Consider the following 22,388-nt stretch of genomic DNA (forward strand, 5'->3'; position numbering starts at 1 on the left):
ACTTCCTCCGCGGCCGGAGCCCGCCCCCGGGATTCCGGTGCGCCCCGCGCCTGCGCACGACGCTCCCAGGGCCGCGGACGGGGGCGGGGCCGGTCAAGGGGCGGGGCCACTGCGCAGGCCCTAGCCCCGCATGCCGCCCTGCGGGAGCGGGAATTCCTCGCTATTAACAGGAGGGGGCGTTGGGCACCCGGGTTAAGACGTACCCAGGGGCGTCCGCATCCCATAGCCGCGTGTCCCCGCGGATGCGCACCTGGGGGGCACCTGCCGCCCTCGTGGGAGACCCAGGTGGCGCTCCACACCCCCTCCCCGCACCAGGGCAGCCTGGGAGCCTGGGAGCAAGGACCACACCGGACACACGGACATTTCAGAAGCTTTATGTGCGCGGTGGCGCCGCCAGGCCTAGCTTCTGGGCCAGGGCCACGCGGCTCAGGTCAGCCCCAGTAGGCTCCAGTGAGGACGGAGGGGGCGGCGGCTATAATTCCCCGGGGCCGAGAAGCCGCCTAGAGCCTGGGCCACGGCCGCGGCGCCTGCGGCTCCCACAGCCCAGCGAGGCGGTCGGCCTCCCGCCAGCCGGACAGCAGGGCTCCGTGCGTGGTGGAGTAGAACGTGCGGTGCGTGGCCTCCCCAGCAAACAGGACCTGCAGCTGCGGAGGAAGGCAGCGTCAGAACGGGGGTGCGGGGCCCCACGCGTGCACACACAGGGGAGCGCAGTGTGGACCCCGCGAGCAGCAGCACCCTGACACCGGCTGCGGCTCCACACTGCCACTGCCTACCTGGGCGCCGGCGCTGTCTGCAGGGAGGGGCTGGGCCAGCAGGTCGATATCGTCGCCGGTGCTGCCCACGGCCACGTAGCTGTAGGAGCCCCGAGTGTAGGGGGCACTGTGCCACCGCGACCGCAGCACGCTCTTGGGCGCGGGGAGCTCCGGATTCCCTGGGCAGCAGAGTGGCAGGCGTCCGCCCGGGTTCCACCACGCACCACCGGCCTCCCCGTGTGCACGGAGGTCTCTGGACGGGGTGGGGGACGGCCGAGCGGCTCCTCGGGGGCATTGCGACCCCACCGCCGGCCTCCCAGGGTGACCAAGCGCCCTTCCTGGCTGCCACTGTGACTGACAGCTGCAGCCCCTAACCCTGGCTGACCCCGCCTTGGGCTGCACCTGTTGCTCTCCGGAGCACGTGGGTTAGAGTCGTGAGCACCTCTTCATCTGACAGCGTCTCCATGAACTCGGACTCCAGCCCAGCGATGAAGCCACACAGCACATGGACAGACCTGCAGTGGACAGGGCGGTCAGCGCAGCTCCGCCCGCGGCTGCGCCAAGAGCCCGGTCCTGGGGGTGGAGTCCGCAGTGCCTCAGAGCCGCCTGATCCCCAGGTGAGGTCTGCACAGCATCTGGGCAGAAAACCCAGCGTCTGGTAAGCAGCAACGTCATGAATTTCCCTCCATCCCGGCCCGCGTGTTGCCCGGGACACAGGCGTGAGCCGGGCTTGGTGGTCACCGCGGCCTGGGCAGCCAGCAGGCGCCTGTCCCGTCCTGGATGGAGGCCCGTCGCGTGGGGTTAGAAACCCTGCGTCTGCCGGCGGCTCAGCAGTGACCAGAACGCCACTCGCGGAGACGGCACCAGCGCTACTTTCTGAGCGACCAGAACCACAGACCAGAGGTCCGAGAGCAGACGCCGGCCAGGCCGCCGGGCACCGCTTCCTGGCGAGGAGCAGGGTCAGGAGCGGCTCCTGCACCTCCCCCTCCCCCTCCCCCTGCTGCCCTCTGTCCGCGGAAGCCAGGACCAGTGCAGAGCGGCCCGGGAGACTCTGCCCTGAGATCTGAGGACAGAGCTGCCTTCAGCTTTGTAGGGAGACCGGAGAGGGTCTTTATGGGGGCGTGGCCCTGCAGGACTTCCCAAGCCCACGGGTGCTGCTTTATGGGGGCGCAGCCCTGCAGCTCCACCACCCAGGGCTCTGCTCTCAGCACCTTTCAAACTTCCCATGGACCCATGAGCCCCGGCTTCCCAAGAATCCAAATGCACCTGCTCCCTGACCAAACATCCCTCAAGTGCACAGCACCCCTGGGCCCTTGGTGTCAGAGGTGCCCGTGTGGGATCCCCACCCAGGCCGCCCCAGAAACATGGGCCAGGAGGGGCAGGGCCTTCAGACGCACCCACAGGGTGGCAGCACGAGAAAGCCGATGAGCTTCCGGTACCAGGTGTCGGGCAGCACGGGGGCGGCATCCTGCAGGGGCGAGCTGTCCTCCCACACCAGCTGGATGTGCTGGCAGGCAGGCTCCCAGAAGGGCTCCTCAAACTCCAGGAAGATTTTATTGTTGGTCCCAAAGCCCATCTTCTTGACAGCTTCTGCCTTGTCGGGAGGCAGCGGAGGCACAAAGAAGGTGTCTAGACGCTCCTTAAGGAAGCCTGGAATTCACAAGGGGCTCGGCTCCCACCACACAGACCTCTGCAGCCGGAACCCCGCAGGATGGCCTGGGCCCCTGCCGCCCACTCCTGGCTGTAGCCTGGCCCAGCCCTGGCTGTGGAGTGAACCAGCAGACAGAAAAATCTCTCTCTGCTTCTCAATAAATGGAAACAAATTTTAAACATTCTTTAAGAAGAAAAGCACAGTCAACCAGCAGAGGGGCCAGGATCTGTGGCCCCCTACGGCAGCTGTCCGTCCACACCTCCAGCCAGCAACTCCCGATGCCCATAGCTGGAAGTGGCCCTGCAGGTGTACCCACAAAAGCAACACCGTGTGGAACAGACAGTAATAAGCACCTCAATTACCAACAGATATATTTAAAAATGACCTTTTGACACAGAAAATACTATGCCACTTAACCAACCCTCAGCTCCTGCTGAGCCACAGGGACACGGCTGTAACCTCGTCACCAATGCCCTGACCCAGGAACACGGACAAGCAGGCCCCGGGGGAGCCACTGCAAATAAACCAACAGAACCAGTGGCATTTATTTTTAAAAAAATGCCCGGAGCTGTGGCGTGATGAGCTGGGCCTCTGCCTGCAGTGCCGGCTTCCCATATGGGTGCCGCTTCTAGTCCCGGCCACTCTTCTGACCCAGCTCTCTGCTGTCGCCTGGACAAGCAGTGGAGGATGGCCCAAGTGTTTGGGTCCCGGCACTCCCATGGGCGACCTGGAGGAGGCTCCCAGCTCCTGGCTTTAGATCAGCCCAGCTCCAGCTGTTGCAGCCATTTGGAGAGTGAACCAGCAGATGGAAGATCACTGTCTCTCCCTCTCTCTGTCGGTAACTCTACTTCCCAAAAAAATAAATAATGAAAAAAAACTAATAATAAGACAAATCTCTATGGGCTGATTTGGAGAAAGCAAACAGCCACAGAGGTTAGGGGTGTGGTGTGAGCACACCATGGGAACAGCACACAGAGGTTAGGGGTGTGGGGTGAATACACCATGGGAATAGCACACAGAGGTTAGGGGTGTGGTGTGAGCACACAGTGGGAACAGCACAGAAGTTAGGGGTGTGGTGTGAGCACACCATGGGAACAGCACACAGAGGTTAGGGGTGTGGTGTGAATATACCATGGGAATAGCACACAGAGGTTAGGGGTGTGGTTTGAGCACACCATGGGAACAGCACACAGAGGTTAGGGGTGTGGGGTGAGCACACCGTGGGAATAGCACACAGAGGTTAGGGGTGTGGTGTGAGCACACCGTGGGAACACCACAGAGGTTAGGGGTGTGGTGTGAGCACACCCTGGGAACAGCACACAGAGGTTAGGGGTGTGGTATGAGCACACCATGGGAACAGCACACAGAGGTTAGGGGTGTGGGGTGAATACACCATGGGAATAGCACACAGAGGTTAGGGGTGTGGGGTGAGCACACCGTGGGAACAGCACAGAGGTTAGGGGTGTGGTGTGAGCACACCATGGGAACAGCACACAGAGGTTAGGGGTGTGGTGTGAATACACCATGGGAATAGCACACAGAGGTTAGGGGTGTGGTGTGAGCACATAGTGGGAACAGCACAGAGGTTAGGGGTGTGGTGTGAGCACACCATGGGAACAGCACACAGAGGTTAGGGGTGTGGGGTGAGCACACCGTGGGAATAGCACACAGAGGTTAGGGGTGTGGTGTGAGCACACCATGGGAACAGCACACAGAGGTTAGGGGTGTGGGGTGAGCACACTGTGGGAACAGCACAGAGGTTAGGGGTGTGGTGTGAATACCCTGTGGGAATGGCACAGACGTTAGGGGTGTAGTGTGAGCACACCCTGGGAACAGCACAGAGGTTAGAGGTATGGTGTGAGCACACCCTGGGAACAGGATGGGTGCTGTGATCCTGGCCCTCTCAGCACCTCCTGGAAGGGCAGAGGACACAGCAACCCTAGGCAGACTCCCAGCCCAGCCACACCTGGACGCCCACGTCAGCTCAGTGCAGCACCAGCTTTGGGAACTGAGGGAGTTTTCTCCACTGTCTCACCAGGGCAGAGGGACGGTCACCATCTCGGGCCCTGGGAGCAGTCACTGTGAGAAGCCAGCAGCCAGCACCCCGGCTATGTTGTTCCCAGCCTCATCTCGCCAAAGCTCAGAAGGCTGCCACCCCGACAGCTCCCTCCGACGCTCCTGGCTGCTCCCTCAGGCCACTGACGAGCCTGTCCAGCCCCAGGCCCACCTGCAGAGGCCGCCCCAGTCGCCTCCAGGTAAGCACAACAGGCGCTGAGTGGTGCGTTCTCTTACTGCCAAGCCCGGCACTCCCAGACAGGAAGCTGCTACAAAACCTGAACACAGACGTGAGCTCAGCGGCCAAGCAAGGGGCTGGGGGCCGTGGAACCGGGGCAGGGGCCTGGCCGGAGCAGGGGCTACCTAGGGGCACGGTGATGATGACATGATGGGCAGGGAAGCGGTCTCCATCCTCACATTCCACCAACACCGGGAAGGTCTCGCCGGGAGATGCCGCCTCCTGGAAGGCCCCGGCCCAGTGCACCGTCTTCACGGGCTTGTTAAAGACCATCACGTCCTTCGGCAAGGAGGCCACTAAGTGGTCTGTGAGTCCCTGGTAGCCCCTGGGAGACACAAGGTGCACAGGTGCACAGCAGGTAAGCCCTGGCCCCCACCCCAGGAGGGACTCCTCGGGCTGCTGTGGAGCAAGCTGAGGCCTCCGGGAGACCCCTGGGCCACTGCAGGACAGGGCTGGCCCTGACCACACCCAAGCACCAGCTCTGTGCATTTGACTCCACAGGGCTCATACCAGGGACCCTGGGGGGAGAGGGGTCAGCACCTGGCCTGCAGGTAACAAGGACCCCCGGACCCTACACCTCCTGTGCCTCCACGCCCAGAGCCCAGAGTCCAGTGCCCCCAGCCTGGCCTGGGGTGGGGGGGGGGAGGGGCCCACATACCCAGCGAAGGTGCAGTCCAGCCCCGGCAGCACCGTGTACTCCCCGAAGGGCGCGAGGGCCACCAGGTCCATGCTGTGGGTGCCACTCACGCAGCACTCCACGTTCAAGAAGGTGTTCAGGATGGCCAGCTTCAGCTTCCTGGTGTCCTCGTCCTCTGTCCAGCCGGCCGCCAGCTGGCTGATCTCCCGCTTGAGGAACTGCCCGACGCTGGGCACAGGGGTCTTGGTGGAATGCAGGAACTCTCGCGTCTGGTCTATGAGGCCGTAGAACAGACTGGCCATCTCGGCCACCAGCTGCAGGCTCACGCAGGCCCCGGAGCTACTGTAGCACACGGAGGGCAGGCCCACGTGGCCGCCCGTCTCCAGCAGCTGGTTCTCCTCGGACAGCTCCCTCTCCCCCAGGAGCCCGTACCTGGCCGCCAGCTGGAACACAGGGTTGCCCTGCGAGGGGCCATGGATCCAGTGCGCGCCCACCTCCACCACGCCACCTGGGAGGGGACAGGAGACGCCACCTGCAGGTGCCCTCCCAGAAAGGCCAGCTTCTCCGAGGAATGCCCCAAGAGCAGCCTGCGGCCGGGCGGCCCCCGACCTGGGAAGGACCCCAGGGCTGACAGAGGGGCAGGCTACCTCCCTGGGAAGGTGAACCCCCACGCCCTGCAGGCCCCGGGAACTCTGCTTAGGAGGCCAAGGCGGGGAGCCGGGGAAGGCCTTGGGCCAGTAACCGAGGGCGCAGGCCGCGAGCTCGGACAGGGCCGGTTAGTTCGGGCGGAGCGTTGGGAATGGGTCAGAGGGAGGCCCCGGAGGGGCGGTTACCGAAGCTGCGCTCGGAGCGGATGCGGCCGCCGGCACGGGCCGTGGCCTCCAGGACCCGCAGGTGCGGGGAGGCGGGGTGGCGGCAGAGCCGCTGCGCCGCGCCCAGCCCCGCGATGCCGCCGCCCACCACCAGCACCCGCGGGCCGCCCGAGGCCTCCGCGCCGCCGCCCCTCGACTCCATCGCGTAGCCCCGGGCAGCACCCGCGGGTCGCCGCCGCGCCGAGGCCCGGAGTTCGCCTAGGAGGCCGGAGGCGGAGCGAGAGGCGGCGCCGGAGCGGGGCGGGGCGGGCGCGAGGCTGGGCGCGGCCGGCGGGGACCGGCAGGTGCAGGCGTCAGGCCTCGGGTGGTCTGAGCGGCGGTGCCGGCGGTGCAGTGGCCGCCGCCGGAGCCCCACCTGCGGGACTGCGCGCGCCGCGCGGGAACAGGAACGGCCCGCACTCGAAGGCGCCCTGAGCGCCGGAGCGGGGCCCTGTGTGCTAGCGGGGCCCCGTGCTGAGCCACCGCGCGCCGGCGCGTCCCCTCCCGGCGACTGCGGTCCCGCACCCGCACCGGCGGGCAGGGGAGGACCCGGGCGTCCGGGCGCTCGGCCACGCACCCTCCGACTAACACCAGGGCAGCCGGCCCTGCACCTGCGGGTACCGCCCTCCCCGCACGCCTGCCAGTCCCGCCCACTGCGCGTCCGCGCGGCTCTCGCGATGGCTGCGGCTCTCGCGGCGCCCGCCTGCGGGCGGGGAGAGCCCTGAGTGGCGCGCTCGGGGGCGGGGCGGGGCGGGGCGGGGCCAGTCGTCCGAAAGTGCCATGGCCGCCCTGCGCGCACTGCTGCCCGCTGTCCGTCACCCGCTGCGCGTCCTGGCCCGCAGCCCCGCGCTGCGCGCCTTCGCCTCGGGTGAGTGCGGGACCGCGGCGCACGGGATCCCGCCGTCACTCTGACCTGAACCGGTCCGCCCCGCACCTGAACCCGGCCCACACCGCCACCTGACCCCTGACCCCGCCATGCGCAAACCCTCACCTGATCCCGCAACCCAGCCTGACCCCCCTATGCCCACCCCCCTACCTGATCCCGCAACCCAGCCTGACCCCACCATGCGCACCCCCCTACCTGTTCCCGGAACCCAGCCTGACCCTGCATGCCCACCCCCCACCCCCCACGGTGATTCCGGACCCCCAGCCTGGCTCTGCCTACACCTCATTTGCCACAGGTGTCTACTGGAGCCCCTCGCCCGGTTCGCTGAGCTGGCTGGGGGCTGGGTGGAGGGAGTCACTGGCTACTTTTCAGCTCAGTACCTGGATAGAGTGCCAAGGCCACGGGCCAGATGGGTGCTGGGTGGTTGGTTGTGCAACTCCGGGGCAGCAGGGGTCCCGGGCACTGGGGGTACAGGTACCACCCACACTGTCCACTGCCTCTGCCCGCCTCTGAGACCCCCTCCAGGCCACCCCGCCCCTCCCCGCCAGCCCCCATGGCGAGGATTCTTGCTGGGGCTGGAAGATCCCTCACCCCATCCTCGCCCTGTGTTTCTGGTGGTGTTGGTGTCGTCCCCACCGCTGTCTACACCCACCTGGGAGCAACCATTTCCTGGCCTTGTGCAGGCGGCACTCACGGGAGGCCCAGTGACTCCCGCACAGGTCACCGAGGCCCCTGCCTTACTGCTGAAGCTGCTGGCTGCTCACTTTGCCTGTTGGTTCCACTGTCTCGAGCCAGCTCCCGAGGCCCGGGGACAGCTGGTTCTGCCTCCGGCTCCATCCTGTTTGCACCTTCACTCCCTTACCTTGGCGACTCCCATAGCCCTCGCTGTCAGAACACCAGACCATCTCTGCTGTGTCCTGGGGCCCTGGGGGAGCCGACCTGGCACGCAGGAGGAGGAAAGCTCTGGCAGCGCCGTGCGGGACATCAGGAAGTGTTCATTCAGCCAAGGCCAGCCGTGTGCCAAAGCCATCTCCAGGCCGAGGGCCTCTCAGAGCCACCTGTGTCTATCCCCCACCCCCAGCACAGGACATGTGCACAAGTGGGGTGCTAGCACCACAGGCCTTGGCTCATCCCACTGCGCCACAGCACCGGCCCCATGACCCCTCTGTCTCCCCCAGGTGCCAAGTTTGAGTACATCATCACCGACAAGAGGGGCCGGGGCGGCAGCGTGGGGCTGATCCAGCTGAACCGCCCCAAGGCACTGAACGCCCTGTGCAATGGCCTCATTGAAGAGCTGAACCAGGCGCTGGGGGCCTTTGAAGAGGACCCAGCCGTGGGGGCCATCGTGCTGACGGGCGGGGACAAGGCGTTTGCAGGCGAGTGGGCAGTGGTGGCACCAGATCGGGGGACGCACACCTCAGGGACCCCCTTAAACATGGAGCGGAGATGCCGGGGGACCGCCTGGGGGAGAGGTTTTGTGTACCGTGGGGACACGGATTCTGGTAGACACAGCCGCCTTGAGTGTGTCCCGTCCTCAGCCTGTCATGAGGCGTGTCGGCGCACTGCCGTGGTACGCCTGCCTACCCACACGTCACCCCAGCACTCGCCCGGGGCCCCACGAGCTGCGGCTGGTTGGGAGGTGCAGAGCTGTGGGGTCAGTGCTCCTGGTGGCTGAAGCCTCGGTTCCATCCCCAGCCGGAGCCGACATCAAGGAGATGCAGAACCACACTTTCCAGGACTGCTACTCCAGCGGGTTCCTGAGCCACTGGGACCAGCTCACCAGGGTCAAGAAGCCGGTCATCGCTGCCGTCAATGGCTACGCCGTGAGTATCTGACGGGAGCCACCTCGGCCAGGAGCACAGCTGGGCCGGGGGATCCACGAGGCCAAGGCCCCTGCTCCGCCCGCCCTGGGTTCCAGCCTCACCTACCCCTGCCCACAGCATCAGCCGTTTGGGGAAAACCCATCCAGACGCTCAGCTCACCTGGTGCCGCAGTCTGGATTTTGTTTTCTTTTGGTGGAAAACTTGGGGAACAGATGGAGTGCTTTTTCTGGCGGGTTCTTTGCCAAAACTGGTACTGAAGCCAGATGTTGGTTTGCAGCTCGGTGGGGGCTGTGAGCTCGCCATGATGTGCGACGTCATCTATGCCGGCGAGAAGGCCCAGTTTGGACAGCCAGAGATTCTGCTGGGCACCATCCCAGGTGAGCCTCCGGGCTGGGCCCGTCAGTGTTGCCTGGGGGCTCCTGGCTGCCTGTCACCTGTGATGTGGCTGGGTCCCACGCCAACAGTGCCACAGAGAGCCGATGCTGGTCTGTACCACAGAGGTTCTAGCATTCACACCGTGGAGCCTTGTGGGTCTGGAACCTGAAAGAGCTCAGTGACTCCTGGCTGGTTCTGCAGGCTCTGCGCCGTGTGCGCCGGCCCCGCCCACTCCCACTTCTCTGGCCCTGGGCCACACAGCCTTGATGAGCTCAGCCCAGCAAGGAGTCCGGCCGCCTGGAGGAGCGGGCCGAGACTGAGGCGCTGGACCACACAGGTTCTCCGTGCGTCCTCGCAGGGTCTGAGCCCACGCGAGAGTTGCCGACATGAGGGACCCCAGCTCACGGAGCAGGGAGATCTGGAAACTTCTAGAGTGTTGGAAGAGCCCATGGAGGGGCTGGCAGACACCATGTGACTCAGTCCTGGGAAGAGAGTGCAGGGGGCCCTGAGGCTCCAGGCCCTTCTGTTGCTTGCCCACCTGCTGGCCAGCTGTCCCCTGTGCCCCTGAGGACTGGCCAGCAGCGTGCTCCAGGCTTTCCGTGGAGCCAGTGTAGCCAGCAGCCCCTCTCCCTGCAGGTGCAGGGGGCACCCAGAGACTCACCCGCGCCGTGGGGAAGTCGCTGGCAATGGAAATGGTGCTCACAGGTGACCGGATCTCAGCCCAGGAAGCCAAGCAGGCAGGTATGGCCGGGCAGAGACTGGGGCTGCGTCCAGGGTCCCCTGAGCCTGTGAGTCCCGGGAAACTGGGAGCGATGGCCTTGGAATCCCCATGTGTGAGTGCAGAGCTGAGCTCTGGTGTAGGTTAGAGGACAGCGCCCCTACCCCATCAGCACCCCATCACAGGAGCAGCCTCCCCCTGCTCCGTGTGGGTACCTCGGAGGCCTGGCCGTGGGCTTCCCGGCATAGCTCTCCAGGCAGTCGGGGGAGGGGCCAGCGCTGTTGCTCATCAGTGGCCACCTTGTGTTCCAGGTCTCGTGAGCAAGGTTTTCCCTGTCGAGACGCTGGTGGAAGAAGCCATCCGGTGTGCCGAGAAAATTGCCAGCAATTCTAAAATTATAACAGCCATAGCCAAAGAGTCGGTGAACGCAGGTGAGCATTCTGCCAGGAATGGGGCGGGGGGGCTGCTCTGAGGCTTCTGCCAGGAACGGCGGTGGGGAGGGTCTCTACTCTGAGGCTTCAGATGTTGGGGCTGTGAGTGACCCTCAGAGATGCTGGGGTTCACAGAGTTCTGCTTTCTGGCCACTCCCAGAATCTGTTGCTGTCCCAAGCTTCCCTGGGGCCTGGCAAGGTTGGAGGGTGGGAGGTCTCTGCCCCGGGCACGCTTGGTGTTGGGGTGGCCTCCTGGGGCTGAGCTGGACCTGGTTCCTGTGTTCTGTGCCAGTGAAGTGGACCTGACCTGCCCCCTCCTCAGAACTGTGCCTGGCGTTTGGAATTCGGCTGTGGTTTGCTGGCTGCTGCCTGGGAAGCCACAGCCCCGGGAGCGGCCTCAGGCAGGTCACTCAGCCCTCATGGTCCCCCGGGCTGTTGCTTGGCCATCGCCCAGGCCACCTGTCTGAGGGTGCCAGCGACGGTGGCGCCCGCCCTTCAACCTTGAGCGTGGGATTTCCCGGTGTCCCTGGAAGGATCAGGACCAGGCCCAGAGCAGATGGCAGCCCCCTTCTCTGGGTGCCATCCGTGCTCCCCAGATGCTCTCATCACTGGGCGGGGAGCTCCCGTGCCTCTGTCCAGTCCCCTGCCCCTCCCTCTTGGCCGGGAGCTGCAGCCGAGGAGGGCTGGGCTAAGGTCGTAACTCAGGGTTTCTTTTTCAGCATTTGAGATGACGCTGACAGAAGGAAATAAGCTGGAGAAGAAGCTCTTCTACTCCACTTTTGCCACTGTGAGTACCCGGCTCAGACCCAGGATCACGCGGGCCCCTGTGGGGGCTGCCGCCTTTTCTGATTATGGCACGGGCTCCCATTGCTCTGTGGTCAGAGCCCTGGCTCGGGCTCCCGTTGCTCTGTGGTCAGAGCCCTTAGCTTTCCCACAGCCGGGTCAGGTTGTTTGTTCTATCAGGGAGTCTTGACTGTGGCCCGGATGTACTGGAAGCCGTGGGTGACTTCCCAGGGCTGAGTTTCCCTGTGGTCCTCCTGACATGTGCCGCGTGGCCTGGAGCATCCCCCAGGGTTTCTACCATCGACCGAGGTGGAACAGGCTCTTGTCTGTACCCCAGAGAGAGCTCAGGTGTGATAATGAGAGGTGTGGAGAGCCTGGCCGCGAGGTCCACGTGCACAGCAGACGGCGTCTGCAGACAGAAGCTGAGCGCCCAGCCACCCAGGCCGGGGAGCGAGGTGGCGTCATAGGGAGAACATGCCAGGAGGGAAAGGCAGTGGCGTGGAGAGAACCTGCCGGGCGGGGGTCCGGGTAGAGCGAGAGCAGGCTCAGTCTTCTCAGACTGGGGCTCCAGTCTGCTCCACCCACCTTCCTCCTCCCCTCCCCCTTCCTGCTGCGCCCGCCTTCCTCCTTCCCTCCCCACTCCTGGACCGAGGTTTGCTGAGCCTGAGTCCCCAGGTTTCACTGCTTGGCGCTGTCAGGCTGGGAGCCCACCTGGGCCGGGCAGGGGGGGGTCGCCGTGTGGGGGAGGGGCTGCCTTGGGGGGATTGCGAGGTCTCCTTGCCCAGCGTTCCCAGGCTGGGTCACCCCGAGCGGTACTCCTGGGAGCTGTCACTGAGGGAAGCCGGGACCTCCTGTCACCTCTCGTCACCCCATCACGTGTCAGGTCTGGGCGGGACTTTGCTGTACAGAATCCTGGGATGCTTCCAAAGCGAGCTCTGAGCTTTCCTTTCCATGGAAGCTTTGTTTTTCCTGAGGCCCTGTCACACGCACAGACACACGTGTATACATGCACACACACACACACAGGCTGATTTCTGACTTCCTACCTGACACAGTCTCTCTTCTGCTTCCCATTGTAATTCCTCTTTCGCTATCAAAGACGTCTGGATGTTTTATGGAAGAAAATTGATGTGGGCTCTTTAAGAAGAAATGCATGTGTACCTGCACACAAGCAGGTCACCCAGAGTCCCCGCCTGTGTGCTCTGGGGCTCCCTCTAGCCGCTACTCCCCTGCGGCTGCCACCTGCAGGAAGAAGGTGTAAAATTCCTCATCCTGGTAGGTCCGGGGTCTGGCCAAGCGGCCCTGGCCCCTGCGTGCGTGAAGAGCAGGCTCGGGGGAGGCATTAGCATCACCTCTGCTCTCCCTTCCCCACCAGGATGACCGGAAGGAAGGGATGACCGCCTTTGTGGAGAAGAGAAAGGCCAACTTCAGAGACCAGTGAGGCCGGGCGGGGCCTGGGAAGGGCAGCGGGGGTGAGCCCGAGGCCACCAGTGTCAGTGATCCCACTGAGCCCTCGGCACACTCAAGTCCTCGCCTCACGTGGAGACACGTCTGCTTGCCGTGCCGTGGGAGGTGGGCGCCCACCAGGCTGCTGGGCCACTCCCGTCCACTGGCTGTACACGCTCTGCTGATTAAAGCGATGGCTCAGACGGGGTGTCCCCCTGTCTAGAGGTAGAGTCATCTGTCGGCTCATGTTTCAGTGTTGTCGGCGCAGGCGTCTGCAGGACCTGTCGCCCACTCGTCACACTCCCGGCTGCCGCCAGCAGTTGAGTTCACAGCTCTCTAGAGACTTTACTGTGTCCAGAAGCATGTGCACACGCACATGTGCACATGAACATGTCATACACATGCACACAGCACACGTGCATGCGTGAGCACATATGCACAACCACACAGGCAACACATACATGCACACGCGCATGTGAACACAAGCATGCACACATCCACCCACACAGCATGTATTTACACACCCATCCCCAGTCACACCCACACACATGAACACATGTACACACACATCTACACAGCACACACGTGAACACATGCATGAAAGTGCACCCATCAACCCTGCACACTGGCACATGGGTACACACATGCACAAGTCTTGTGTGTGCATGAACGTGGGCAGTCACCCATTGTGTACACACGTGCACAAATGGGCACACTGACTCATAGGTCATGTGTGCACATGGACACAGCACACTCATGGACACATGCACTCATGTGTGGATGGGAAGTTCTGTGCGCGTTCCACAAAATTCCTCCCACAAAAGAACACACCATGGTTTTCTCGCTCCATGTGCTGGTTCACTGCCGGTCTCAGGTGTGGTGAAATCCACCCAAGGTAGGATGTGCTGCCTGCCTTGGGCCACGGCTGAGCCACCCCCATCTCCTCCCAGACGGGAACCCTCCCATCCCACTCTGGACCTGCGCCCCCTGGGGTTCATGGGGAGACACATCCCAGGGGCACAGCATTGGAGGCGGGGCCTTCAGGAGCCCATGACGTCGTGAGGGTGGGCCTGAGCTCTCTGTCTACACGGGGCAACCTCGGTGGCGAGTCAGGCCCTTCTGTGTCGGGCCCCACGTCTGCCTGGGCCTTGGACCTCCAACCTCCAGAACCAATGGAGATGTTGAAAGCCACCATCTTGGGCTCAGCTGCCACGGCCGCCCAAGCCGGGCGAGGGGTCCTGCTTGTCATTGCCGAGCGGTGCCCAGCCCTGTGCACTGTAGATGCATTGTAACTCGCCTATTCCCCTGCTGGTTTCTTGACACCAGAGCGGCCACCGGCCGTGCCGCAGTGGGCTCGGCGGCCTGACCCTCACTCAGTGGGGCACACAGTGTTGGGAAGGGAGCCTGCCTGCAGGGCTGCTCACACTCGTCCGTCCGCAGGAGGCCTTGGGAGTCGAGGCTGGTGCTGAGCTGCTGGCCTCTGACCCCTGGGTCTTCACTGCTCCAGCAGCTCCTGGAGCCTGGTGCTAGGATGCGCCAGGCCACAAACAGCACGGCCACGCTCAGTGCCGCCTGCCTGTGAGGTCGGGAGCGCAGAAGCAGCAGGAAGCTGCCACATTCCTGCCAAGCGCCTCTGGTGGCCTCAGGGCAGGGCCTGGGCTGACCGAGGAGATTCAGGAAGATTGAGGTGGCCTCTGACAGCTGAGGCGCCGTGGGGCCCGCTTGCCACGCAGGCATCAGGGCCGTGGTCCCAGGTGTGCCCTGGCCAGCAGCTCACAGAAGGTGGCAGCGTCCTCAGATAAGCTGCAGGGCCTTGAGCTATTTTTTGTTTGTTTTTTAAGAGTGATTTGTTTGAGAGGTAAAGTTACAGAGAGGGAGAGAGAGGTCTTCCATCCACTGGTTCACTCCCCGGATGGCTGCAACATTGGAGCTGAGCCCGTCAGAACCCAAGCACCAGGAGCTTCCTCTGGTTCTCCCACGTGGGTACAGGGGCCCAAGGACTTGGGCCATCTTCAGCTCTCCCAGGCCATAGCAGAGAGCTGGATCGGAAGTGGAGCAGCTGGGATGCTGGCACTGGCTCCACCCGCTAAACCACAACTACTGGCCCCAAAGCCTCAGGTTTTGAAACGTGCTTATTTACAGCAAGGTGTACAAAGGGAGCTTGACTGAGGCCCAGTGGGGTGGAACAGACTGGCCGAGGAGCATGGAGTCCCGGAAGGCAGGCATTCCCCCTGGGAGCAGATGTGGAAATACTTGGGGCTCGTTCACTGACCCTGGGTGCTCACACAGGTGGGTTGTGTTCAACTCTAGAGTCTGGAACCAACACTGAGTATCCCAGGCGAGAAATCTAGAGGCTGAGAAAACCCATTTAACAGTCCGGATGCCTCTGCGCACTGGGCACCAGCATCCCCAGTTTAATCGACACATTCTCCATCATTGGTTCATTCTGCAAGCACCACAGCTGGGCTGGGCCGGGCCAAAGCCAGGAGCCCAGAACAGAGTCAGGTCTCCCATGCCTGCAGCAGGGATCTAACTAGCTGCTACCTGCTCCTCCCAGGGCAGTGTCAGCAGGAAAGGAAAGGGACCAGGCCTGAAGGCCGCTGAGCCAAACGCCCACCCCGCTGGTCGATTTTGAGCAAGATACCCTCAGGTTGTGTGGGCTGGTTTTAAAGCTTGGGGGAGACTCGCGGTCCTGCTGGGCCAGGAGCAGAGAGGGCTCAGCACGGGGGCACCATGGGAGCCCCCCTTGGCCTAGTGCGGCTGGGTCAGCTGCAGGGAGACAGTATGTGTGACGGTCCCCGGAGGGTACCCCCACCTGCTGCAGGTGGATGCTGTGGCTTTGTCTTGTGCTTGTACACTGATTTCCAGACCTTTCTGAGCATTTCTCATCACCATGGCAACAGCACAGCCCACAGGGCCCAGTACAGAGGAAGACGGTGGGTCCAAGGGGCAGAGGCCCTGGAAGGCAGGCAGGGCAGGCTTGCAGGCCGGCCAGGAGGCTGGCCACCTTGTTTGCCCCAACCTCAGCTCATGAGGCATCATTCCACCATTGTGCCGGTGGGGGCATCACCCGGTCTGCTGGGCTCCCTGGAAGGTAACAGCCCCACCATGTTCACCTCCCCTAGGGCCACCTGGGGGGGGTGGGGCTGGCAGTCCCGTGGTGGACACAGGGTCAGCCTCCCATGGGAAGTGCCCAGAGCAGTTTCACTTCCTGGGGAAGCAGTTTGCAGGGCTGTTAGGGCCAGGGTCAGGGGAGTGTCCCAGGCAGAGCCAGGGAGACAAGGGGCCAGAAGTCTGGGGAGAGGTGGACACCTTGGTCTCAGCTCGTGCCCCTCCTGCCTCGCAGGTCACAGGACTTCTCAGTGGTTGTGCTGGGGTTGGGCAGTATCTCTGGGACCCGAGGCTGGACAGTGACAGCAGTGGCCCCTTCATTGGGGTGGACAACTCCATCCATCTCCCCACAGTGAGTCCCTCGAATGCTTTTTGCTTTCAGTTCAAACTCATTCCCGTTTTGTTGAAAGTCCAAGTCACCATCGCCTGGTTTTGCGTTTGATTAAGGAGAACTTGTTCAGTAAGGTGGCCTGTGACTAAACCCCGGGCTCACGCGTGTGCAGTAAGGTCACATGTGACTAAGCCTTGGGGTCACACCTGTGCAGTAAGGTCCCGTGTGATGAGCATTTACAACCGGGCACAGCATCGGTAAACCCCAGGTGTTCGTCTGCCAGGTCCTGTGTGCAGGTCCAGCTGCTGGGGGCAGCCCCTCCTGGTCTGAGGTTTGGACCCCGTGGTAGAGGTAGGTTTCCTTAGGGGGCCCCTTCGGCCTGGAACGCGTGACCCCACAATCACTTCACCATGTGCAGGTCCACAGGCAGCACCCGTGTCCATCTGCCCAGTGAGCCGCAGGCTCCTCCCCGGCCCAGGTGAGCGCTCCAGGCCCCTGGAAGTGCCAGGTGGGAATCAGAAATTAGCCTGAGGAGGACAAAGCAGCTGGATTTCACCCCACAAAGTCCACCTGTGCCTGATAGCCTCCCCCAGGGACAGCTCCCGGGGGGATCCTCTGCCCAGCACCACCTGGGGTGACCCAGCCTGGCAACGCTGGGCAAGGGACCTCGCAACCCCCAAGGCAGCCCCCTCGAGGGCGGCGCCCCTGCCCGGCCAGGTGGGCTCCCAGCCTGGCCGCAGTGAAACCTGCTCAGGCTCAGCAAACCTCGGTCGAGGAGGGGGAAGGGGGAGGAAGGCGGGCGCAGCAGGACCCCGCCCCTGGAGCCCCGGTCTGAGTGACTGGCAGCTCTCAGATCCCATCCGTTCTGACGGTCGCCCAGCCCACTACCCACCCCCCACCCCCGCGCTGACTCCTGCTCTGTCTCGGTCGGCATTCTCCCTTGCGCGAAGACAAGAGCCCACCCCATCATCCCCACTAACGGGCGAGTGTGGCCCGCGGACGAGGAGGCGGCGCTCACCGCCGGTGGGGGGGAGTCCTGGGAGCAGGGGGCGCTCCCGCCGGGTTGTCACCTCCGGTCCTTGATGCCCCGCCCCCCGTTCTCCACACACCCCGTACCGACCACAGGCGCAGGGTCTCAGCCCCTGGCTCCGAAGGGGTCAACCCCATCCCAGACCCCGGACCCCGGTGCAGGTTCCGCCCTCCCAATCCTGCTCCCGGGGAGCTCCGGGGGTCAGAGGTCAACATCGCTGTCCGGAGCGGGGGTGGGGGGGGTGGGGTGCGCTCCGGCGCTGGGGGACGGGCTGGGGAGGGGCACTGAAGCGCCTCCGTCGCCAACACCTGGGGCTGGGGCCTGGCGTGGCTCGCGAGGCCTGGAAGCTCTGGGTGTGCGGCGCGGAGGACCCTGGTCCGGGTCCGTCCTGCCCGTCAGGCCCCGCCCCGCCCTCCCGGAGGCCCCGCCCCACTTCCGGCCCCGCCACGCCCCCGGCCACGCCACGCCCTCCCCGGCTGGCCCGGGCCATGGTGGCGCTCAAGGGTGTCCCCGCGCTGCTGTCCCCCGAGCTGCTGTACGCCCTGGCGCGGATGGGGCACGGGGACGAGATCGGTGAGTGCGCACCGAAGCCACGGGCCCCACGGGTCGGGAGAGAGCTGAGGGCCCCGCCAGTGCCCTGGGGAGAGAGAGGCCCGGCCCGGCCCCCAGCCTGGGTGTCTGGGCAAGTCTGATCCTTGACCCCCAGCAGCCAACGCTGGGGATCATCCTTGGGGGGTAGGGACCACCCTCCCCCTCCCCCACCTCCCAGGACTCTGGGGTGGGGGTGGTGGCAGGTGGCCCAGCAGGGTTGACCGCTGACAGCTGGGAGGGCCCAGGGTCTCTGAGGGTGAGGCAGGGTCCCCTTCTCACGAGGTGGGGGCTGGGCTGGGCTGTGCCAGCCCCGGCCGCTGTGCAGTTCTTGCAGACGTGAACTTCCCCACCTCGTCCGTGTGCAGGAGTGGCCCGGTGGAGATCCGGGCAGATGGTGAGCGCCTCCCACACAGCCGGGGTGGGGAGGGCGGGCAGGGTCCGGCCATGCGCTGGGAGGGGCTGAGGACTGAGGGGCGGGGGCGGGCAGGATCCGGCCATGCGCTGGGAGGGGCTGAGGACTGAGGCAGCTCTGCCCCTAGGCCTGCGTGTCCCACAGCTCCTGGAGGCCGTGCTGCAGCTCCTGCCCCTGGACACCTACGTCCCCAGCCCGGTGAGGCCTGAGTGCCCTCAGTGTCCCCTCTGCGACCCCTTGGGACCATTTGCCAGGAGTGTGGGGAGGCCCTGAGTCCCCAGGGGAGACCCAGCCCTGACCCTGCCCCCTGCCCCCATGCAGGCTGCTGTCATGGAGCTGGAGCCCAGTGATATGGAGAGGGGCCTGCAGACCCCCGTGTGGCAGGACTACGAGTCCATCCTGTCCAGGGCCGGCTGCACAGTGAGCCTGCAACCCCACAGCCGGGAGGGGCGGGGACCCCCTGCAGCTCCTGGCAGCTCGAGGGGAGCAGGAGATGGGGGGGAATCCCCAAACTGTACCCTGCACCATGTGTACCCTCAGGAGATGTGGGCTTGGGCTGTGTGGCTGCCACCCCTCTGCCCTGGGATTCCCACCCCTCTCCCAGGAGCCTGGCCCATCTGCCCCAGGTCCCCCATCCCACTGCTGGCCAAGATGGGGGCTTGGCGGGGTGGGGGGAGGCCTCGGTCACACAGCCACACCTCTGCCTGGCCAGGGGACACGCCCATTCTGGAGTGAGCAGAGGGCTTGCTGAGACGGCTGAGCAACCCTAGGCCAAGCAGATACCAGGGGCAGCAGGAGCCCTGTCCACCACAGCCCCCATGAGGGGACATGAGGTGCACCCCACGTCCACCCCCCGCCCAGTGCTTAGAGTTGGAGGCTGTGTCATTGGGGTGTCATAGAGATGTCACAGAGGTGAAGCCCACAGGGCCACACCTCCTGCTGTCTCTACCAGGGCCTGGTGCCCGGCTGTGAGGGTTTCTGTGCCATTTTGCCTTCCAGAAAGCCCTGGCGAAGATAGAGAGATTTGAGTTCTACGAGCGAGCTAGGAAGGCTTTTGCTGTTGTGGCAACTGGGTGAGTTCTGACTGGTCCAGCCCAGGTCCCCAAGGAGCTCCCCCCAGGGAGCCCAGACAGCCCAGACAGCCCACCAAGTAGGGGGAATGAGGTTTGGGTGGACAGGGTCCCTGTCGGCCTGAGGCAGCTGGTCCCTGGACCTGTGTCCTTGGAGGGGGCTGAAAATGGACAGCCTCTGGGCCGTCCCCAGGAGGGTGAGGCGGGGTCCCTAGTGCCCCGCCGGCTGCCACTCAACACCCCTCATCCTGCAGGGAGACCGCCCTCTATGGAAACCTCATTCTCAAGAAGGGGGTGCTGGCCCTGGACTCGCTGTCCTAGGCCTGGAGACCCCCCTGGACCCGAAGAGGATCCAGAATGCCCACAGCAGCACCTGGGCCCCAGCCAGGGCTCCCAGGGGCAGCAGGACATAGGAGCCTGTGAGGGTGACGGCGACACATGGCCCTGGGCAGCAGCTCTTTCTCCCTCAGGCTCCCCAGAGCCAGGGGCGGGCAGCAGGGTCTGGCCCGGACATCTTGGAGGGGCTGTGTCAGTGCTGGTGAGGGGGTTGGGGCCATACTGGGCAGGGCTGGGGTGGTAGCAGCCGTGGCTCAGGTGTTGGATTCCTGCCACTCACGTTGGAAGACCTGGATGGCATTCCCGTCTCCCAGCTGTTGTGGGCATTTGGGGAGTGGACCAGCAATGGAAGACCTCTCTCTCTCTCTCAAATAAAATGACAATAAATGAATAAATAAGATGTTGCATTTGGTGCAGAAGATGTGAAGCCCGTGTCTAGTTTCTCCCGTGAACTTTTTGGAGATCAGCGTATGCGTGGATTTCACATTTTTTGCACCAGAATTAGTGTTGTTTATTTCATGCCGTTGTGGGCTTTCTGACATGACCACACACTGGCAGGTGAGCTCTCGGGCTCCCGTGCACACGCGTGAGCCTCACCACACTCACGCTGGGCATCTCCTGCCCCTCTGTCACCTGGGCACTGTGCACCCTTGCCCAGGGTCTCACCCGTGGAATCGCATTGGGGCGGTGTGACTGCATGGACGCTGCCCTCAGTGTGACTGCATGGACGCTGCCTTTAGTATGACCATGTGGATGCTGCCCTCAGTGTGACTGCATAGACGCTGCCCTCTGTGACTGCGTGGACACTGCCCTCAGTGTGACTGTGTGGATGCCACCATCAGCTTGACCACGTGGACGCCACCCTCGGTGTGACTGCATGGACACCACGTGGTGTGAATTGTGCTGAGCCGAGTCCCAGTGTGCGAGCTGCCTTCTCTTGCCCGCCTGCCGTGACGCTGTGGCTCGTGGTTGTGGGCTCCTGCAGGCAAAGCTGCTGTGAGCCCTCCCGTCCCAGCATGGCTGGGGCTGTCGTCTCGGGTAAATGCCGAGAGGAGTGGCTGGGCCGTGCGTCAGGTGCAGGTGTAAATTTTAGCTCCCAGGCTGTTCTCCATGTGGCCGCACCGGGTCACAACCACCAGCAGCGGCTTGGGGCCCACCTGGGTCATCACTGCCGTCTTCCCCCTTGGGTGACCCTGAGGTCATCTCACACTGCCCAGGAAGAGCCATCACCAAGATGACTACCAGGTCCAGAAGCCCCTGACCTCGTGTGCCTCCTGGGACAGTCAGAGCTCCAGGCTGGCCACAGGCCCCTCCCCCAAAGCCCTGTCCCTCCTGGGCTTAGGGAGCCAGCAGGGACCCTGCTGTCCATGACTGTCACACGCCAGGCTTTCAAACAAGCGGCGACTAGGTGCTGGTCTCCCAGGGTCAGCCTGGCTGTGGGTGTTAGCGATGGCCACAGGGGTGCCTTCGTCTCTGATGATTGACAGAGCTGAGCAGCTGTCCATGGGCCCACGTGCCTGCCTCCTGCTTCCTTTTTCTTTTTTAAAGGCTCATCCATCTACCTACCTATCTATCTACCTATCAGTCATCTCTGTATTTATCTATCTGTCATTTATTTATCTATTTATTTAAAGGCAGAGAGACAGGGAGACATACACATACACACATATATACAAACATACACTCACATACATACACATATACATACATACATGCACACACATATACACTCACACACATACATACACATACACCCATACACATTCGTACACATACACAAATACACTCACACTTACACACATGCACACACATACACAAATACACTCACACACATACACAAACATACACACAAATGCACACACACTCACATGCGCACACACATACACAAATACATACATGCATACACAAATGCACATGCACACTCACACACATACACAAATATATATGCATACACACATGCACACGCATACACACTCTCTCACACACACACACACAGCTCGCCCATCTGCTCATTCACTCCCCACGTGGCCGGTCTGGGCCAGGCGAAGGCTGGGAGCCAGGAGCCTGAGCTGCTCAGGTGGAAGCAGGGGCCCAGGCCCTGGGGCCGTCCCCCGCCTTCTCAGCTGCACCAGCCGGGAGCACGTGGGCCGCGCCCCGCCTCCTCCGCGAGTGCTCAGCTGGTGCCGGTTCTCGCCAGTACCAGAGCTGTGAATGCTCACACCGGAAGCTTCTGCCCAGCCGCGGGCTCTAGGGGTCCAACTCGATATCCAGTCTCTGCCAGCACAAGCCCCCCAAACCCCAGCGCTGGCTGTGGTCCCCTCAGCCACACCGACCCACAGGCCCCGGCCCACCTGTTCTCAACAGCACGGAAGCGTGGACCCAGCTGAGGTCACTCCTGGGCCCCAGCCGACTCACCGCCCGCTGCCTGTGCTGCAGAGCTGGGGTGCGCGGGGCGGCTGCGTGTGCCCTTCGGGGATGCTGGGGACCCCGCAAGGTCCAGGCTCGTGAGAGCAGTGCCCTCTCCAGGGTGCCTTTCGGGCAGGCCAGAGCTGGCCCCGCCCACAGGGTTTGGCACCAAGTGGTGCAGCAGCTGCCCCCACTCTCACCTCAGTGGCTGGTGCCCCAGAGCCTGCTCAGCGTCTGAGACGCCTGCCTCAGCCCACGGCGGCCACAGTGCAGGGTTGTCTGGCCTCCCAGACACAGCCAGAAAAGTGGGACACAAAGTCCCCTGTGCACCTGCCCGGCTGACCACCGCACACCCGGGAAGGGGGGGGGGGGGTTCTGGGCTCTCCTGACAGAGCAAGCCAGGCCCAGGCCCGGGGACTCAACACCTACACAGCCTGAGCCTTTTTTTGCTGATG

General features: G+C 63.6%; 3 protein-coding genes across 3 annotated transcripts; 2 read left to right on the top strand and 1 right to left on the bottom strand.

Moving 5' to 3' along the window:
- Positions 1-358: 358 nt before the first annotated feature.
- PAOX (polyamine oxidase) lies at positions 359-6,364 on the bottom strand. The gene is made up of 7 exons (XM_062214585.1): positions 6,167-6,364; positions 5,355-5,841; positions 4,822-5,021; positions 2,150-2,402; positions 1,155-1,267; positions 774-931; positions 359-644 (listed from the first exon to the last, which is right to left on the bottom strand). The coding sequence occupies exons 1-7, from the start codon at positions 6,345-6,347 to the stop codon at positions 501-503; spliced, it is 1,536 nt and encodes a 511-aa protein (XP_062070569.1). The 5' UTR covers positions 6,348-6,364; the 3' UTR covers positions 359-500.
- Positions 6,365-6,941: 577 nt separating this feature from the next.
- Positions 6,942-12,880, top strand: ECHS1 (enoyl-CoA hydratase, short chain 1). The gene is made up of 8 exons (XM_062214857.1): positions 6,942-7,052; positions 8,249-8,446; positions 8,766-8,893; positions 9,171-9,270; positions 9,905-10,009; positions 10,298-10,417; positions 11,137-11,204; positions 12,576-12,880. Exons 1-8 carry the CDS (start codon positions 6,965-6,967, stop codon positions 12,639-12,641), a joined length of 873 nt encoding a protein of 290 aa, XP_062070841.1. The 5' UTR covers positions 6,942-6,964; the 3' UTR covers positions 12,642-12,880.
- Positions 12,881-17,569: 4,689 nt separating this feature from the next.
- FUOM (fucose mutarotase) lies at positions 17,570-19,946 on the top strand. Its single transcript, XM_062214152.1, has 6 exons — positions 17,570-17,691; positions 18,035-18,103; positions 18,249-18,319; positions 18,443-18,541; positions 19,121-19,194; positions 19,446-19,946. The coding sequence occupies exons 1-6, from the start codon at positions 17,607-17,609 to the stop codon at positions 19,510-19,512; spliced, it is 465 nt and encodes a 154-aa protein (XP_062070136.1). The 5' UTR covers positions 17,570-17,606; the 3' UTR covers positions 19,513-19,946.
- The last annotated feature ends 2,442 nt before the right edge of the window (positions 19,947-22,388 follow it).

Source organism: Lepus europaeus, chromosome 17, assembly GCF_033115175.1.
Source record: "Lepus europaeus isolate LE1 chromosome 17, mLepTim1.pri, whole genome shotgun sequence".
Taxonomy (NCBI): domain Eukaryota; kingdom Metazoa; phylum Chordata; class Mammalia; order Lagomorpha; family Leporidae; genus Lepus; species Lepus europaeus.

Bases quoted from the DNA above. Each gene is read 5' to 3' on its own strand.
- ECHS1 (XM_062214857.1), top strand. From the start codon at position 6,965: ATGGCCGCCCTGCGCGCACTGCTGCCCGCTGTCCGTCACCCGCTGCGC. The intron at 8,447-8,765 runs GCGAGTGGGCAG...TTCCATCCCCAG, and splicing joins CGGGGACAAGGCGTTTGCAG to CCGGAGCCGACATCAAGGAG. The intron at 9,271-9,904 runs GTGAGCCTCCGG...CTCTCCCTGCAG, and splicing joins TCTGCTGGGCACCATCCCAG to GTGCAGGGGGCACCCAGAGA.
- PAOX (XM_062214585.1), bottom strand. From the start codon at position 6,347: ATGGAGTCGAGGGGCGGCGGCGCGGAGGCCTCGGGCGGCCCGCGGGTG. The intron at 5,022-5,354 runs GTATGTGGGCCC...TGTGTCTCCCAG, and splicing joins CTGGACTGCACCTTCGCTGG to GGGCTACCAGGGACTCACAG. The intron at 645-773 runs GTAGGCAGTGGC...CTTCCTCCGCAG, and splicing joins CAGACAGCGCCGGCGCCCAG to CTGCAGGTCCTGTTTGCTGG.
- FUOM (XM_062214152.1), top strand. From the start codon at position 17,607: ATGGTGGCGCTCAAGGGTGTCCCCGCGCTGCTGTCCCCCGAGCTGCTG. The intron at 18,542-19,120 runs GTGAGCCTGCAA...TTTGCCTTCCAG, and splicing joins TGTCCAGGGCCGGCTGCACA to AAAGCCCTGGCGAAGATAGA. The intron at 19,195-19,445 runs GTGAGTTCTGAC...CTCATCCTGCAG, and splicing joins TTTGCTGTTGTGGCAACTGG to GGAGACCGCCCTCTATGGAA.